At 42.4% G+C, this 20,225-nt stretch overlaps 1 protein-coding gene across 5 annotated transcripts in view; it reads right to left on the reverse strand.

Annotated features, from left to right (window-relative positions):
* The window catches only part of C7H8orf34 (chromosome 7 C8orf34 homolog), a 217,370-nt gene that overhangs the window by 54,837 nt on the left and 142,308 nt on the right, over positions 1 to 20,225 (reverse strand). For all 5 annotated transcript variants that reach the window (XR_005660181.1, XR_005660180.1, XR_005660179.1 and 2 more), the window contains exons 9-10: positions 8,846 to 8,931; positions 6,324 to 6,397 (exon numbers count right to left, since the gene is read on the reverse strand). Coding sequence is in view for 1 of the 5 variants with exons in the window: in XM_039912501.1 (XP_039768435.1) it covers positions 6,324 to 6,397; positions 8,846 to 8,931 (160 nt within the window). In the remaining 4 variants the exon portion in view is untranslated. The remainder of the gene's footprint in view (positions 1 to 6,323; positions 6,398 to 8,845; positions 8,932 to 20,225) is intronic.

A 20,225-nucleotide genomic window follows, 5' to 3' on the forward strand; every position in this document is an offset into this window, starting at 1 on the left:
ACCACAGGAAAACAACTGCTTTGGGACATTCAAATAAAAGGACAAAGAGTCACCGTAACCCACTCGGGGCTTTACAGCTCATACTATACAGAATCTACAGCGAGAGAGAAAGAATGAGAAATTTAGTCTCATTTGGGGAAAAACTTTCAAAGCCTGCCACATAAAACCCATGCTGATTCCGTCTACCCTGCCGCCGACCAATTCATTTACTCAAAACAACTTTTCTCTACCTCTCCCATATACTGTTCAAAAGATGACATCTATACAGCCTTCGAATGGAAGATATAAAACCTACATTAATAAGCTATATAATCAATTTCACCCCAAGGTACAATTGTTCTACAGATGCCAATCCCAGTCAAGGAAAAGCACTTATAAAATGAAAGCATCATAACCTGAGCTTTCAGAAGACCGAAGATGATTTTTCCTTGTGTCAGTAATTGTCTGGGAAAAAAAAATTCCTGGACCTGAGAGAAAAGGAAAACACCAGCCCTCTGCTTTCTATCAAGATTCAAGCCAAAAGAGGGAAATGCAGAGCTCTGCCTCAAAAGCACGTGGGGTGGTGGGGCGGGGTGGGGGGAGTTGCAGAACACCAAGTCATTTGCTACAATTAATTCCATTCATCGCAGTCGGTTTCCTACAACGGAATATGAATTATTGGGGAGTCCTGTGACGACCTGGAAAGCTGTTGAATTTTGCATTTTCAATGCTGAGTTTCAGTGAATTTAAACGCTTACAGTGAAAATGAGGGCACTGTGAAAATGAGAGCACCGTAAAGTTTCTGAAAATTTCTCCCTCCCGTGGCCTATGGTTTCTCACATTCCAGTCCCGGTCTATAGCTAGAAAACTTTGACAGCATCAACATGCAGATTTGGAGAGGAGCAGAAGGCCAGAGCATCTGAATAAAACTCTTGGTCCCTGGCAATGGAGTCTCCAGACATGCGGCTGCTTGCTTGAGTTCATGACACTGACAAGATTGGTCAAAACATTGAAGCACAGTTCGCACAATTAACCTTGACACCTCCTACCTCACCTTGCTGCTCATGTACTACAACCCAGCCTGCATACTTTGCTCCTCAGGTGCTAACCTTCTCAGTGTACCTCGATCTCACCTGTCTAGCCACCAACCTCTCGCCCAGGTCCTACCTCTGGCCTGGAATGCCCTCCCTCCTCATATCTGACAGATAATTACTCTTCCCCCTTCAAAACCTTATTGAAGGAACATCTCCTCCAAGAGGGCTTCCCTGACTATGTCCTCCTTTCCTCTTCTCCCACTGCTTTCTGCAGAGCCCTGACTTGCTCCTTTTATTCATCTCCCCTCTCTCCCCAGCCCCACACACTTATGTACATATCTGTAATTTATTCATTTATATTAAGGTCTGTCTTCCCCTCTAGACTGTAAACTTATTGGGAGCAGGGAATACTGTTATATTGAACTCTCCCAAGCATTTAGTACAATGCTCTGTACACAGTAAGGGCTCAATAAATATGATTGACTCACGATTCAGTTTCCTTACAAAACTCTGTCACCAACTGCAAACTGGACACCAAATAACACCCAGAGAATAGTGACAGAGTGGGTTTGTGGATGAATAAATCTTGGGTATTAATCCAGAGATTAAGAGGTCCTAGCCAGATATTCACTCAAAAAGAAGTTTAATATAAACTAAAACCCAAATTAAGAAGAAATTCAGGGATTTTCCCATCCCTCCCCAAAAAACACATTTCTACAGATCACTGGACAGTATGACCCAAAAGTTAATATTTTAACAGACATAATTCCTAAAAGGAATTCTCTCCAAATGCTCCTTTTTTCCTCTCTTGGCCTTAGAATATTGAAAAACATCATATTAGGTCAACGTCTGACAGAAATATATTATTTTTGCTGCTTGCTTCAGCCAGCACATTCCAGCAACTCAGACTTTACATATGACCGCTTTTGGAAATAGGCAAAATGATCTTGGTCCAATTAATGTGGTTGAGAGGTGAAAGGAAGTTCACAACTGTTTAAGCTTCTGTCCGAGAGAAAAGAATGCTTAAAGAAGAGGAATGGATATGCTTACATATCCAACTTTTATACAATCTGCATATTTACTTTACTTGCTTGAAGATGCTAAAGATGGGTCACCAAATGTTTAACCTGAGATTACTTACCATTTCAAAGGAATTTGTCCCCACATCCCTATATACAAGAGGCCTTGGTAATCACATATACTCTTTCACCTGGTGTGGATCTTACAGCAAAATAAGCAAAAATTACTGATTTACTAGTACAGGTTCTCCCAAAGCAATAAAACTAGTGGGTGTTTTCACTGTAAAGCCTGAGGTGTGACGCAGAAAGGGTTACTACGGTATTCTTTCTTCAGTCATCCTATTAAACAGTTCAATTATCTCCTTCCTATTAGGAGGGTCCCTGTATAACAGCAGAGACAAAACTCCCTCCCTCTACTATTTCCAAGATTCTTGGGCTACAAAATTAGGCCAGGCACTATTGAAGTACATTGCTAGCAGAAACACGGTGGCTGGAAATGTGAAAGGCTCTGTCCTTGGGAACAAAGAAGATATCTGAATTTTCCTAAACCCTGAGTGGGCATTCCCTGGACATATACTTTATGCTACATTCAAGTATTGGCTACACAGACCAGAAGTTTTTTTTTTTAAAAAAAGACCTTAAGGATTTGAGAGCTCAATAAATATCTACCCTATTTAGTTCTTTGGCCAGTGAGAAGTTATGTTGACTCATGTGTCCCTAAAGCCACAGAAGCTAAATGTAATTCCATAGGTAAGGGAAAAATAAACGGTAAAAACATTTGATGGTTGTTTTAATCATTAGATATACATATTGAGGAGAACATTTTAGTTGCCAACAATTTGTCAATAACAAGCCTTCAAAAGGCAAGACTCAATTTACTATTGAAATTCAACTCAGATGATGAACTTCGAAAATGCAGAGCATTTTACTAATACAATTTAAATTTTTGTGTAATGAATTGGGAATTCTGATAGTACAATTGTCCTAAATCTGACTCGCATGATTTTCCTCACTGTGGCTATTTTCGTTGGTGGATATCTACGAAAAGGAGTAGGCTATAACTTGATCCAACATGTCACCGATACCATCTTGGATTTTCCCCACACCACTCTCTCACTTTCCTTTCTATATAGTATTAATTAAGCGCTTACTATATGCCAGGCACTGTATTAAGTACTAAGATACAGAACAATTAGACTGGACAGAGTCCCTGTTCCTTGCGGGGCTCACAGTTTGTCAGAGAGAAGAGGATTTTTATCTGCTATTTACAGATGAGGTATTTGAGGCAAGTGATTTGCCCAAAGTCATACAATGGACAAGTGGCAGAGGCAAGGTTAGATCCCAGATCCTCTGACTCCCAGGCCCGAGCTCTTTCTACTACACCATACTACTTCTCTTTGTTCATCTTGAATATCTTATTCAATTTAACATTTTGAAAAATAAAATGTATAAAGGATTAAGAAAACCATCAGTTCGTGCTTTCTGATATTATGAATTATTCTTTAAATATCTATCTGCCTTATAATTCTGGATTCCAAACTATTCTAAATATTGGTTGCCCCTGTCTTCATATCTACTACATCTATTCTTTCAAGTGCTCTCATTCCCACCTATTTACTTGATTCAATTTTTCTCTTTACTTGGATAACTGATTTTTTGCCTTTAAATATTTTACCAGTTGACTCCAAAATACTTTGCTCCTGGGTCACAGAGTCCTTACATGCTGGATCTGATGTGTACATAACTCTTTTGGGGCAGGATTCAGCTTTTATCTGCCTAAATTTTAAAGTCCTTTTAATATGCAGTTTCTCTTACTGTACAAACTGTTAGCTGGAATTTTTTAAACATTTTAAATTCTTTAAATGTTGCTTCTCTTTCCTCATACCAATCACGGTGTGTTCACTGCTGACCCTAGACATCTTTTCACTTCATAAAAATCCTCTGAAGTAAAAATGCCTCCATTTTACAGATGCAAGACCTGAGGCCCTAGGTTTAACAGCAGGTGAGTGGCAGAGCTGAAAATGATGTCTTGCTCTTCGTTATATGGTTTCATTCATTTAATTCCCTCAATGAATGCTTACTTCTGCCCATGACGTTCTTTGAGTGTGAAAAGGGATGGGAAAAAAACCCTCATGTTTTAATATCTGATAGGAAACATGGGAAATGGAGGCAGCCTGGCTTGGATGGGATTCGGGATGCTTTTCAACATTCATGGCTTGTTTGTGTTCTTGCAGGAAATGATTCGACTTCTTCATTGAAGTATTTTGTATTTTCTACTGGAAGCAAGCCAAAAAATGTTACTTTCTGTTCAAGTCCACCATCACGATTGAGATATTAGGAATGCTTTCATTTTTGGCTTAATTTTCCAATATAGTGTGCCCTGAAATAACACAGCGGCATGCTTTGCAGACTCAAACTCCAAACGCAATCTCTGTAACTCAAGTGAAAGAACACCTATTCCAAGTTTACCTTGTGAAAATAGACACGGTTCTGGAAATGGTTCCCACTGGGAATGCATTTGCAGACTTACAATCCCACTCCAATTCTAACAACAGGTGCACAGAAAAATCAAACAGTACGTCAGAGAAATGATGTTTCACGCTTTCTGTATTGGTGTGGAGCTGCGGATATCTGATCTCATTACCTATCATCTCTCTTCTGTTTCTTCCCCTCAAACTCTGCCCGGCACTGAGGAGCATGAGTTCCTCCAGGAAAAGAGGGGCAAGCTACTACCCCTGCCCTAGACAGTCAATCCTATTTATTTAGCACTGTGTGCAGAGCACTGTACTAAGCGCTTGGGAGAGTACAATATAACAGACACAGTCCCTGCCCACAATGAGCTTGCCTAGAAGGCTGCTCTGCATCCTTAGCTCTCTCTTCTGTAATCTGTCTCCCTCTGTCTCCCCCTGCACCCTAAGTTCTTTCTGGGCAGGGATCTCATCTGCTAACTTTATTACCTCATAGTTTTCCAAGCACTCAGTACAGTGTTCTGCACACAATAAGCGCTCTTCACACAGAAGCAGCATTACCCATTGGACAGAGCATGGGCCTGGGAGAGAGAAGGACCCGGGTTCTAATCCCAGCTCCACCACTTGTCTGCTATGTGCCTCTGGGCAAGTCACTTCATTTCTCTGGGCCTCAGTTCCCTCATCAGTAAAATGTGGATTAAGACCGTGAGCCCTATGTGGGGCAGGGACTTTGTCCCAAACTGATTAGCTTGTATCTACCCAGTGCTTGGTACAGTGCCAGGCAAGGAGTAAGCACTTAAATACCACAAAAACAAGGCTCAATAAATACCACTGATAGATAGATCATCTCTACTCTGGTATATGAGGGAGACTCGAGCTTGATAATGCACTCCACTGAATCCCTTTATTCAGGTCAGGCTAACCATCATTCAGACCTGTCTCCAACTCCTCCTGTCACTGTCAATGCTGCTTTTCCTTTCCCAGAGCTACACTCCAGTCACTCATCACCTCTCCAGACTCCTGCTGTGGCCACCACGCATTCCTACACTAACCCCAACCCTCAGCCCCAGTTTCAGACAACTCAGTTGTCAGCTCTGAAATTCTTCGACCCCTTCTTCTCTCTGCCTTTGCTCAGAGTCGTTGCATCTGCAATGAACCCATTCTACAGCAATCAAAAAGGAGGAAAAAAAGAAAGATCCTTGAAGCTTAGCAGAAGCCCAATTTCCTGTGAGAAAAATGAAATAGAGGTGATGATCAAAAGCCAGAGGAGCATTTTTGCCATTCGGCACACTTTTCACCCATCTTGCACTCCTTATATATCTACAAAATCTCTCTCTTATTGGAGCCAAAGTACAAAAAGATAACTGAAATCCAGAAGAGACATGTGTTACTGCAGGGGTGAGCACTAATTTTAGGAGCACGACACCTAAGTTTTCAAGGATGCTTCAGTTCCCTAAGACCCCTCTTGCAGACCTGGTTGAATTAAACAGTCTCATCGCTTTAAAACAAGAGTTTGGTTCAAAGCAGCATGGCCTAGTGGAGAGAGCACGGGCCTGGGAGTCAGAGGACCTGGGTTCTCATCCCAGCTCACCACTTCTCTGTCGTGGGACTTGGGGAAAGTAAGTCATTTCACTGGGCCTCAGTTACCTCATCTGTCAAATGGGAATTAAAGACAGTGAGTTCCACGTGGGACGGGGACTGTGTTCACCCTGATTAGCTTCTATCTACTCCACAGCTTAGTAAAGTGACCGTTACATAGTAAGCACGAAACAAATACCATTACATAAAAGAAGCAGTAACCAGACTGAGAAAGGTTTACATACCGATCCCATTACTTGAGAGGCACTCTCAAATTCTTCCTCGCTCTCCATCATCGAGTTAGTCCCCAGTTCAGAAGCTGTCCCAGTGAGAAAAATAAATAAATATTTAGTTGCCTAGGGTCAGATAACATCCTAGAAGATGGAAGCTTCTTTGGGGCAAGAAGGTTAAGGAAACTGGCTTCCTGCCAATAAGCTATAGCAAACAGGGGCTCAATTCAATTCTGCACTTGCCTTTATTTAGTTCCAAGGTGTCTTGCAAAACAATGGTAAAAAATCCCAGTTATATTAGAGGTAAATAACAGACCGGATCTTAATTGTGTCCTGCTGACTTAATTATCCAGGTATTCTATGCAAAGGCAGAGATCTGTTTGAGTTTACTTCGGGAACTGTGTCAACCCCTCAGCTTTGCTTTGGCAGGGGTGAGCCAACTCCAATTTTATGCTCCATATTTCAAATGGGACAGAGAGAAAATGGAAACGGTCCAGAGGGAAACAGTGGAAACAACTAAATAGTTGAAAATAGGTTCTGAAGAGAGAGATATTTAAAGAATTCAGGTTTTTTAATATGAAAAAATTGTTGGGTAATTTAGTAACTGTCAAGTCTAGGGAGTGTTAACAGGACATAGCGATCAACTCAGTTCCCTTCCTGCACTGAAGACAGGAAGAGGAAAAACAGAACTGAAATTACGGCAAGAAAGGTTGTGTTTGGACATAAGGTAGAACTTTTTTGTTTCCTGAGTCGGAAGACCTGAGAAGGTGATCCTGACGAACAAACTTTCCAAGCTTCAATTTCCTCCTCTGTAAAATGGGTCTAATTGGTTTATCTTTTACATACTGTAGCACTTTATCACAGCGCTTGGCAGACAGTACGAAAAACCATAATTATTATAAGAGTAGAGACTGAAGAGTGACCAAAGGACTTGGACACCTCTGTCACAGGAAATTTTTAAGATTAGTATAGACAACTTGTGGAAGATGTTCTCTGCAACTTATTGGTAGGGAATATGTCTAGTACATGTTGCACATTCCCAAGTGTTCAGCACAGGACACTGAACCTTGCAGGGGTCAATAAATTCCAAGACACACCTCTTTCTCTGAACTGATGGCAGGTAGTTGTTTTTTTTAATGCACATTCAAAATTCAAACTGAAATAATGAACTGAAAATTTGTTTTGTATTTTTGTGCCTAGAACCATATGTAGTATGTCAAAATACAAACCCTGTTAGATTTGAAAGGGTTGCAGTGATTCTCTCTCGAAGTGAAATCAAAATGGCCAGAGGTGCACTGACTAGTCAAAGAATAATTATTAGCCATTGTTCCTTCTCTCCAAAATGGCTTCTTCTGCTAATTTTGATACTCTATCCTGGCTAATTTGGTTGACAGTCACCACAGAACTGTAAACACTAACAGAAACATGTGGAATCTGTGCAAATGCTGCTATTTTTCATTGACATGGTAAGTTTGTTGTATTGCACCCTCCCAATCGCTTAGTGCAGTGCTCTGCACACAGTAAGTGCTCAATAAATATGATTGAATGAATGTTCTCTTCCCCCTTCTCCAGCTTACAGTGAAGGTAAGCTTCTGCCCTACTCTCCGGTGGTTAAACTAATAAAAAAAAATAATAATAATGATGGTATTTAAGAGCTTACTATGTGCTAAGCACTGTTCTAAGCACGGGGTAGATATAAGGTAATCACGTTGTCCCACGTGGGGCTCACAGTGTTAATCCCCATTTTACAGATGAGGGAACTGAGGCACAGAGAAGCTAAATGATTTGCCCACAGTCACACAACTGACAAGTGACGGAGACAGGATTAGAACCCATGACCTCTGACTCCCAAGCCATGCTCTTTTCACTAAGCCACGTTGCTTCTCAAATAATAAAATAGCAGTATTTGTTAATCCCTTACTACGTGCCAAGAACTATATTACGTGCTGTGCTCTGCCTCACAATTAAGGGAGAAGGAGAACAGGTATCTAAGAAGCCCCTCAATCCGCAACTTCATTCATCACTAGCCAGCCTTTGTACAAGATAATCGGGGCATCGAGTTCTGTTTGATTGATCCGGGAAGAAACTCTGATCTCCAAAAACGGCCAGGGTTGAGACAAGCTTCATCTCGGAAAGCAGAGTATTTCTTAATCCAGCATTTTTTGAGTATCTGAAATCCCTTTATGAACTCCACCATGGAAGGGCTGGTGAATCCAGATACACCCCCGCAAAACTCCTTACAGCTCAGTAACCTCCATTCTCTGATTTCCCAGTTGTAAATGGGAAGGATAAGATAACTTCAATTGTCTGCAGGTGAGAGGCGATGAATCAGAGTTGATCTGCTTTGGATTCACAAGGCCAGGATTTACAGTGTGTTATAAATGACGGAGCTCGTTTTCAAGTCCTGGTTCAAGATCCACCTCTTGGGTCTTGCTTATTTGAGAAGAGTTCCATGGTGTTGGGGAGAAGCATTAAATCAATCTCAATAATGTTAAACATGACTATTATCACGTCAAATCGTTATTACTATAACTTACCTGTAGGATCAGGAGCCACTTCCACAGGGCTAAGAAGGACCTGGACAGGTTCCTCTATTCCATCTTGCAAGTTATCACCTTGTAACCTAGACAATTGAAAAACTTTCAGTACTTCTCATTTCTGAAGGTTAATGAAAAACAGAGGTAGATGCATCTAGTTAAATACTGTTGCTTAACGTCTCGACATCTAAAATTATTGTCAACCGAAGGAACTTATAAAACCTGAAGACATTCTCCTCTAGAGAAAGTCATACCTCTTCTACTTCCCATTATCCCCATTATAATCTGTATTTTTTAAAAAATATCTGTCTTCTCCATTAGGCTGTAAGCTCCTTGTGGGCAGGAAATGTGTACCAACTTTACTGGCTTCTACTTTCACAAGCTTAGTAAAGTGCTCTGCACCCAGAAGTGCTCAGTAAATGCCAGCGATTGATCAGAATGGGAAGCCGAGCTCTGCAGTATTCCCCTCTCAAGCCAAGACTGACCCTTGGGGAGAAAAGCTGAAAATGAGGGAGCTATTCTGCTCAGAAGATAGAACATGGAGAAGAGAAAGGGAAACGCTATTGATCAGACCAGTTATCTTGGACCGTTTAACTTTCAGTGTTCCACAATTATCTACATTGTATCCAGAAGGGTTTTTTGTTTGTCTGGTTTTGTTTTTGTGTGGGGGCAGAGATTGTCTCCACCTTTCATATACTATGACCTAAGTCCCTTAAGGAGAGGAATTATGTCAATTTCTCCTATTGCTCTCTCCCAAGCTCTTTGTAAAGTTCTCTGTGGCTGCTGAGTAAAGACCTTTAATGGTTTTTATCTGAAAGAATCAATCATATTTATTGAGCGCTTAATGTGTGCAGAGCTCTGTACCCAGAGCTTGGAAGAGTACAATCTGGCAGAGGTGGTAGACACATTTCCCTGCCCCACAATGAGCTTGCAGTCTGAAGGGAAATATCTGAAAACTCGACAGGTTGAGGCTTTCTTTCTGGTGACCCAACATCTGTTTCTTGGGCACAGAGGGAAGAAAAGGGGTTTTTTTTGGCCCCTAATGGTGTCTTCCCCGCTTGTATGAACATGCCGGGCTCAGAGAAGATTAAGATGACCATCCCTCAAGCACTGTCCCACTGGCTCCAAATCGTGTCCAGCAGTATAATAATAATTGTGGTATTTGTTAAGCGCTTACTATGGGTCAGGCACTACTAAGTGCTGGGGTGGATACAAGCTAATTGGGTTAGACACAGACCCTGTCCCATTAGGGGCTCACAGTCTCAATCCCCATTTTACAGATGAGGCAACTGAGGCCCAGAGAAGTGAAGTGACTTGCCCAAGGTCAAACAGCAGACAAGTAGCGGAGCCAGGAATAGAACCCATGACCTTCTGGCTCCCAGGCCTGTGCTCTATCCACTACGCCATGCTGCTTCAAATTTGGAGCTCCGGGCATCCTCTACTCTTGCACAGAGAATAGGAGTTAGCCTGGAATACCCCAAAGAACTTCGTCACGGGTTCAAGTTCTGGCTCCGCCACCTGTCTGCTCTGTGGCCTTGGACAAGTCACAACTTCTTTGTGCCTCAGATCCCAGATCTGTAAAATGTGGATTCAATACCTGTTCTCCCTTCTAGACTGTGAGCCTCAAGTGGGACAGGGACTGTATCCACTCTGATTTACCTGTATCTAATAATAATAATGTTGGTATTTGTTAAGCGCTTACTATGTGCAGAGCACTGTTCTAAGTGCTGGGGGAGATACAGTAATCGGGTTGTCCCACGTGAGGCTCACAGTCTTAATCCCCATTTTACACATGAGGTAACTGAGGCACAGAGAAGAAGTGACTTGCCCACAGTCATATAGCTGACAAGTGGCAGAGTCGGGATTCGAACCCATGACCTCTGACTCCCAAGCCCGGGCTCTTTCCACTGAGCCACGCTGTTTCTCTACTGCTTAATATAGTGCAGGGCAATGTAAGTGCTCAACAAAGACTGAAACTATTAAGTTATTACATTATTATTACTGACCTCATCCCTACCTTACCCACTGCAGTACCCCCACATCTATGCATTTTTTCAAATGGCATTTGTTAAGCACTTACTATGTGTCAGGCACTGTACTAAGTGCCGGGGCAGATACATATTAATCAGATTGGCTATAGTCCATGTTCCATGTGGTGCTCACAGTCTTAATCCCCATTTTACAGCTGAGGTAACTGAGGCGTAGAGAAGTGAAGTGACTTGCTCCAGGTGACACAGCACACAAGTGGCAGAGCCGGGATTAAAACCCAGGTCCTCTGACTCCCAGGCCCGTACTTATCCACCATGCCAGGCTGCACTCAATGCTGTGACCGTTACAGGCAGACGTGGGTGAGAACTGGGTAGGAGACCTCTCCTCCCTCATTCCTAACCCACACTGGCCACATCATCATGGAAATATGTGAGCCTGTCACCACCTCGCTCCCTCGAGTGAGAATTGTGCTCCACACGATAAACGCTAACTTGATCGTGAGAACTATCGGTCTCAATGTTTACCATTTTAAAATGTATATCTTTTAAAATGTAATCCACCTTTAACCCCCAATTTTCTTTGAAAGGCACACGCAGCCTCTTTCATGCCATTATTTACTGCACTCTGAAATGAAAGTACAAAAGTGCTTTCACTCTTAGTTTTCTATTACTGAAGCCGAGTGTGTTTCCAGAGAAGGATTCTTAATGGAAGTGCAGAGGTTTTTGTTGTTGTTTTTTTTTTACGTCTGGATTTCTACAGTTTCCTCAAATTTAATCCCAAATATTTCCCTTTCCTATTTCGGGGCGTTCTGGGAGAGATGTGTCTATGGCATCGCTATGGGTCAGACACAACTCGACAGCATAAGACAACAACTTCAAAACCCTTTTCAATATTTACGATTTTGGTAAACAAACATGAAAGCTCACCCTCCATTCACGTTTTACATTTTACATTGTGGAACCTGGAACCAAACTGCAAAGTGTGTACTGGTCTTCCAAAAATGATCTCTCATTGAAAAATGAGATTAAAGAGTGATTAATTACAATGACAAGAGTTTCAGTGACAAAGGCACAACAACTAAGCTTGACCATAGCACATACCTCCCGCTTCAGACTGAAAGCGCGTTATGGGCAGGCAATGTGTTGGTTTATTGTTACTGTGTATTCTCCCAAGAGCTTAGTACAGTGGTCTGCACACACTAAGTACTCAATAAATATGAATGAATGAATAATAATTAATGAAGATGCAGACATTTTGCTCTTGTTATAATGATTGGAGGAAAAATCAATTTCCACATCGTATTTTTTTAACTGATAAGAAATCCAAGCTAAATTGTCCAATTTTAGGGCTCTGGCCATTAGGCCAAGCCTAATCCTATTACCTACTTGACACTGATTTTTCTTCTATCACCTCTCGGATCTCCTATGGTGAAAAATCAAATGATCTCTTCCTTTTAATGATTATAAATTAATTCCTTCTTCTTTCAGCACATTTCCCTTTTATGGAAGCAGCCACATCCTTCATGTCTTCATCACTATTTTGGAATCTTTTCTAAAGTCGCCTAATTGGATCATTGCCTACCTCTTTTTCATTATCGTAGAAACAAAGCATTTACGTTATTTGCTTTCCCAACCAATCTTTTAGCACATTCTCAAAGAGCCCCCAGGTCAGGAAGCGTGGGTTTTCCTTGTGTGTACTCTCCCAAGTGCTTAGTACAGTACTTACCATTCAGTAAGGGTTCAATAAATATCACCAACTGCCTGCATAAATAATCTGCTCTCCTTTACTCTCTAGGAAAGATGATTCTCCCTGATGGTTTGATCGGCAAGAAAGACCAACTTGCATTTACATTGCTCAGTATCCAATAGCAGCTGCTGCAAAGATTCTTTTCATTCATTCATCCATTCAATCATACTTACTGAGCATTTATTGTGTGTCAAGCACTGTACTAAGCACTTGGGAGAGTACACTAGAACAATAAACAGACACATTCCCTACCCACAAAGGAGCTTAGGGTCTAAAGGGAGAGATAAACATTAATATAAACTACAGATATGTACATAAGGGCTGTGGGGCTGGGAGGAGGGGATGAATGAAGGAAGCAAGGCAGGGTGACTTCGAAGGGAGAGGGAAAAGAGGAAAAGACTCTCATCTCCTGTCCCTGCCCTACTCCTGTTGTGAAATCTCACAGATGAAACCCCAGAAGTTGGGTAGAATGGCTGATGGCAGAGAGCCAAGGGGCTTCAGAAAACCCAACTCTTTAGATAACACCACAGCCGGGCCTACGGTGTAAGGTGCATTCAAAGAACTGTCAACGGAGCGGCCAACAGCCTAAGCACGGAGTGGTTTCTAACTAAACTTTGTAGACGCCACAGCACTTAGGACACTGTTATACAGTCTGGACACTCAAATAAGGGGAAACAAAGCATAGCATAGTGGATAGAGCACAGGCCTGGGGAATTGTAAGGTCATGGGTTCTAATCCCAACTCTGCCACTTGTCTGCTGTGTGGCCTTGGGCACTTCTCTGTGTCTGTTCCCTCATCTGTAAAATGGGGATGGAGTCTGTGAGCCCCACATGGTACAGGAACTGTGTCCAACCTGTCTGGCTTGTATCCACCCCAGTGCTTGGTACAGTGCCTGACACATAGTAAGCACCTAACAAATACAAAAAAAAATGTCTGGTTGAGGGGGATGACAAGGATTCACAGAAACAGATCCAGAAATTCTTCAGATATTGTTTTTCCTTGGCTACTGAGAGCTCCACCATTGCATAATTAACCCCTCTCATCTAAAGTTCATGCCCTTATGGCTTTTGACCTCCCTCCCATTCACTTCTCTCTTCTTTTCCTCTCATCCGTAAATGTCCATTCACTTCCAGGTTCTTTCTGTCAGTCTTCGAGAAAGCTCCAAGAGTGCAGATCCTAGAAGAGTGGGGCACTGTTTTCCAGATCAGTACATTTTCTTATAGGCCATTTGAATAAAGGAAGAGAATCTCAGTTGCCACTTGGCTGCTCCAGGAAGGGCAAGCCCTTTACTACTCACATATTCAGAGTCCCTGCCTGTTCCCTCTTCAAGTTCTGAGCCTGGTCACCCAAAGAAAATGAGAACAGAATTCTGATGAAATGAATAAGAGCAGAATGTTAAGAATAGAAGCGTGGGAAGGGCTGCCTGGAATTGCTAAAAGAGAGAGGAGTAAAGAAAGGCAAAATATTTCTTAGCAGGATGTTATCTGTCCGGCACAGACTGATCGGTGGCTGACTTTCTGTCTGATATTCTTCCGACAAACACCAAGCCTCCTTCCAGCTCAATTACAAAGTTCCACAGCTCAGTTAAATCATGTTTTAAGAGACTGGGAAGTGGGAAGGGAGAGTAATAGCTCTGGAGCAAGTGGCTGTGAGAGGAGGGGTACACACAAGAAAACTGGGTTGGACACAATCCCTCTCCCACACAGGGATCCACAGCCTTAATCCCCATTTTACAGATGAGGTAACTGAGGCACAGATAAATTAAGTGACTTGCCCAAGGTCACAGAGGAGACAGGTGGCGGAGCCAGGATGAGAAACCAGGTCTTCTGACTCCCAGGCTCGTACTCTTTCAACTAGACTGCGCAGCTTCCAAAATTGGTTCTTGATTTCTCTGGATCAAAGTAAAACCCTGTCTGACAGCAAATACCAAGCGCCAAACAAAAGAATTTTGCACCTTTTCTCAGGCAGTTTCCTGCTCTGATCTGAAGAAACTAATGGCCTCCCAGGATACCTCAGACCTTTGGATATTTACTTTGGCCTCGACTGAGAACTTCATCCAGCTGTTCTATCTTCCTAACTCTCCCTCAACGCTAACCAATCATGTCTCACGTCCTTGGATCCACACCTTACCCAGTTGATGGACTTCCTCTATTGAGTTTCCTGGAGGATTACTAGAAGCATTTTAAGCCCCCTTTCCCTGGGAACTCATTGGGGATTTTCTTATCTACTTGCTTAGAAAGTCTTCTCTCACACTCACAAAAATCTTTTAAAATTAGTCTTGAAAATGTAATGATTGATATCAGTAAAGAGAATTTTTTTCTTGCCCAAACAGGATTTTCCTTTTCAAAATGTATTTCAGGTTCCTATCTTCTAAAAGTAGAGATATGGTCTGCAAAAATGTTTGTGGCTCACAAATAAAATTTAGATTCCAACTTCATGTATACAGGTTTGCATAAACGGATCTGTTCGTAGGTGGCCCCTTATCTACACTGCTAATTACTTTCCTGGCCGGCTTCAGAATTTATAAACTGAGTCTAAGGAAAACACTCAGGGAAACCTGTCCGGGTTATTTTGGTCTTGGTTTTTTTAACCTCATTTGTCTCATAAAAATGTCACCACAAAATAAAATATTAATGACCGAAAGAAGAGGCCAGGCGGGGACTGGGGATTGCTAATAGCATGCTTGAGAGCCTCTGCATCCCCTTCTGCGGATAGATGTGACTCGTATATTGGCCATTTAACGCCAGCGTGTAGCCTGACTAAGCGAAGTCGAGTAAATTATGATGTGCCCAAAAGATCACCCTGGGAACATTCCAAGTCTGCTGAAATCTGAGGCGGCCATGGGAAAACAGTTAACGTAAGTTGCCGAAGCAATTGATGGTATTTACTGAACGTTTACTGTGTGCAGAGCACTGTACTGAGCTAAGCTTGGGAGAGAGCAAAAGATCAGAGTGGGTAGAAATGTTCCCTGTCCACAAGGAGCTTACGGTCCAGAAGGTGGGACTTGCCCAAAGCAGGGGACCTGTGCTAATGTGATGGAGGTTTCGCCATTCTAAAGGGCTCAAAATCTTCCTTTGGAACCTGTAGCGTTGTAGAGTTACTGCTGGTCAGTCACATTCATCAAATGCTCTGAACAGTGACCTGGAGATGACAATCATCGCTGTCATTAGCACAGTGCCAATTGAGCATTCTTCAAACACCGACAAGATTACGAAACCCAGGTATCTTAAAAAGTTGTACTCTTACACAGCAAGTGCTCGAATACTACGGATAGACTGATTGATTTGGTATTTTATGTGGCATTTGATTTTGCCCTAATCCCAAACCAAGCTAGGTAACACTTAGCACAACACTCTGCACACAGGTATGTGCCCAATAAATACCATTCACTGATTATTTTAGGCTATGGAGTCATGGATACTAACGGAGTGTAAGCTCCTTGGGGGCAGGAAAAATGTCTTATGTTTCTGTTGTACTTTCTCAGGTGCTTACTATAGTCCATTCCACCCAGGGGGAGCTCAATAAATACCTTTATTACTACTGTTACTGGAGCCACTGATGCTGAGTGGGTATGAGCAGACTGGAATGGGCTATATCAGGGTCTAGATTTTTCAGCCCAATCAGATCTCTTCCAGCTTTCAGCCCATGCAGATGTCCCTCAGATCTGCTCTTCTTCAGAGGTTAGTGATATTTCTTCGGGGGCAGGGCTTCAGTTTTATTGAAAATTCACACCCACAGCATCATTTGAACAGATGAGTTACACATAAAATCTCTTATTTTATAAGCAAGGAAGGAGGGGTAATTTTACTTTATAGTTACATATTTACATTCAACCATGGCTAAATTCATGTTCTTCTTCCCCCTGGTTTTAAAGTCAGAAGGAAAATTACCAGGGCACCTTCCAAATTCCCTTCTTTTGCTCCCTCCTGAGACCCATTCCTCCTTCAAGAATCACAACAATTATCACTGAGCTTTGGAAAACCATATGTCCTCTTCCTCATTCCTTCACTCTCCCACCTTGTTACCTGCCTCTGAACATCATTCGTTCATTCGTATTTATTGAACGCTTGCTGTGTAAAAACACTGTACTACATCCTTAGGAGAGTACAAGGAGAGTAGCAGTGGGGTGAGTGTGGCTCAGTGGAAAGAGCCCGGGCTTGGGAGCCAGCGGTCATGGGTTCGAATCCCGGCTCTGCCACCTGTCAGCAGTGTGACTGTGGGCAAGTCACTTAACTTCTCTGTGCCTCAGTTACCTCATCTGTAAAAATGGGGATGAAGACTGTGAGCCTCATGTGGGACAAGCTGATTGCCCTGTATCTACCCCAGCGCTTAGAACAGTGCTGTGCACATAGTAAGCGTTTAACAAATACCAACATTATTATTATTATTATTACAATATAACAACAGACACATTCCTTGCCCACAATGAGCTAGCATTCTAGAAGGGGAGACTGACAAAAAATAGATGCAAATGTATAAACAAATTACAGATATAAACATATGTGCCGTGGGGATGGAAGGGAGAACAGGGTAGCACAGAAGAAACTGGAAGAAGAGGAGAAGAGGGTTCAGTCGGAGAAGGCTCTTGGAGGAGATTTGCCTACAATAATAATAATGTTGGTATTTGTTAAGCGCTTTCTATGTGCAGAGCACTGTTCTAAGCTCTGAGGTAGATACAGGGTAATCAGGTTGTCCCATGTGAGGCTCACAGTTAATCCCCATTTTACAGATGAGGTAACTGAGGCACAGAGAGGTTAAGTCATCAGGAGCTGGCTAGCAGGAGGTAGCCGGGTCGGGGAAGGGGAGCAAGAGAGCTGAGGGAAGGAGGAGGATTCCTGGATCATGGGATTTTCTTTCCACTCTGTGGCCAAACCAAGTTAAGCACAAGAAGATCTTCCTCTGCCCTGTCCCTTTATGTGGGGAAGAATAGTCTGTGGGGAAGAATCGTCAGGACCACCTGATCACTTTAGCGTGATCATAGACAGGCGTTAAGAAGGCTCTTATAGAGGGTAGTGAAGGAAGTTCATCTCACTAGAAGAGGGCCACGTGAGGAGGAGGAGGAAATGCGGCTGCCCCGGCAAATCGAGGACCACCACCACCTGCAAAAGAGCTTCGGATACAACACAGACCAATCGCCTTCCTCCAGGAGCTGTCGACAGCTGCAGAGCAGACTTCCTGACAGAGACTTGGCACCAAGGGGAACTGTACCATCTGTCCTGAGGTGCTAACTGGGGAATTAGAGTGCCACCTGGTCTTCTATTAACATCCACTAAACTCAGTTTTTCATGCTTGCGCATGGTCTTGTCTTTTGAGGTTCCCAGCAATAACCCAAGCCCGTTTTTAGCCGGAGGCTTCAATTATTTCGGGGGTATAACCTCAAGGATAGAGTGAATCCAGCCCTTCCTGCCAGAGACGACAAAGCATAAGAGCGCTAACTGCGGTTAACCACCAACCCCATGTTCTCTAACTTCTTTTAGTTCTTCATTCATTCATTCACTCAATCATATTTATTGAGCGCTTACTGTGTGCAGAACACTGTACTAAGTGCTTGGGAAAGTACAATACAGCAATAGAGAGAGACAATCCCTGCCCACAACGAGCTCACAGTCTGGTTGGGTATGAGGGGAGACAGGCATCATCACAAGTAAACAGGCAAAAAGACATCAGTTCTTGCTACTCTTCTCTCTTTGCCTCCCCTTTATTTTGTCCCACCTTATAGTCTCCACACTGTATTAAGTAATTTTCCAGTTTAGTTTCCATAAAACTATTTTCCTTGATATGGATTTATCTTGACTGTAAATTCCCCACTAGACTGCAAGCTTGTGATTATTATGGCATTTATTAAGTGCTTACAGTATGCCAAGCACTGTTCTAAGTGCTGGGGTAGATACAAGTTAATCAGTTTGGAAATAGTCCCTGCCCCACATGGGGCTCACAGTCTAAGGAAGAGGGAGAACAGGTATTGAATCCCCAATTTACAGATGAGGAAACTTAGGCTCAGAGAATTTAAGTGATTTGACCAATGTCACAGAGCAGGCAAGTGGCAGAGCTGGGATCAGAAGCCAGTTTCTCTACCAGGCACGTGGTCTTTCCACTCTGCCATTCTGCCCAAGTGCTTAGTCCAGTGGTGTGCACACAGTAGGCATTCAATAAATATGATTGAATGAACCGCTGATTCGTCGAATGATTGACTGAACCTGTTTTCATTTATTTTTGCCTCTTTGTTTCCTACTTTAATGCTTCTTGAGGTTAACAAGTCTCTAAGCTGGATGTAATAATAATAATAATAATACTTGTGGTAATTGTTAAGCGCTTCAATCGTGTCAAGCACTGTTCCAAGCGCTGGGGTATATACACGGAAATCAGGTTGTCCCACATGGGGTTCACGGTCTTAATCCCCACTTTACAGATGAGGTAACTGAGCATAGACAAGTTAAGGGACTTGCCCAAGATCACACAGCAGACAAGTGGGGGGGGGGGTGGGATTAGAACCCACGTCCTCTGACTCCCAAGCCTAAGCTCTTGCCACTAGGCCATGCTGCTTCCCAAACACACACACACACACACACACACACACACATAAACACTTCTTAGCCCCCCCCCCCCCCTTCTTCCCCATGGTAAACTGATTGCGACACATTTACTGATATTTCTAAACTACTATGCCTCTCCATGCCTTGTTTAAGTAACATCCATAGCATATAGGACAGTATAGTGCTCATCTGAATTTAGGAAACACTTCTTTGATTGATTGATTGAGTTTAAAGTGTTTTATCTATTAGGAGTTGGGGTGCACACCAAAATTCACTGATAAGCAAACTGATGACCTGGAAAACACGACTGCTTTAGGAAAGGTCAAACGTGGGATCTCCTGAAGAGGTTATAATGGAAAAGACTGAGGCCCTCCTTTCAGGATGGATTATAAAGGTTCTTGGCGAGGACAATCTGAATGCAAATGGGTGGCAGTGTAATTGGAAACGCCATTCAGGCATGAGCCAGGGAGAATGATCATCTTTTGGAATAAACTCCAAAACGAACCATGTATTTGGGGACTTTTTAGGGTCCCTAAATGCCTTTTCACTAAATGCTACAAATCCCCACTGGAAAACTACCACTTTCATTTCGACATTTTCATTTCCTTCTTTGATCATCAACTTTCTCACTCATAGTACTTGCTCCTGGATGTGAGTTTTTCCGTCTTAAGAGTGCTCACCTCTACTGATTAAAAATTGATTCCCATCGGTGGTTGGGAGCTCGAGTTTAGGTTAAAACTCTCCTGACAGGTCTGGAAAGTTTGTTTGTTGAATCAGTTGCTGGTCATGATGACAATATCAATCTCTCTCAGGGATATTCTGTGATATATCTTCCTAAAAAAATTTATGTTTTTGCAGTTTCAGCTTGTAATGTACCTTCAACTTTGTGAACTATAAAGGCTCAGGAAAAAAAAAGAAATATGCCCAAATGAAGAAAAATAAAGGCTCAAGAGAAATAGAGTAGATAAATCTCCATAAAATAGCACCTTTTTATTTCAGGCTGATTCATATTTTAGAGTTTTGACCTTACTAAGTTACTTTAATTAAAACGATTTGGGCAACTTGAGTGCTATAAACATTACTGATGCCTAATCTGAAAGGGATATCAGTTG

Source organism: Ornithorhynchus anatinus, chromosome 7 (assembly GCF_004115215.2).
Source record: "Ornithorhynchus anatinus isolate Pmale09 chromosome 7, mOrnAna1.pri.v4, whole genome shotgun sequence".
In the NCBI taxonomy this organism is placed as follows: domain Eukaryota; kingdom Metazoa; phylum Chordata; class Mammalia; order Monotremata; family Ornithorhynchidae; genus Ornithorhynchus; species Ornithorhynchus anatinus.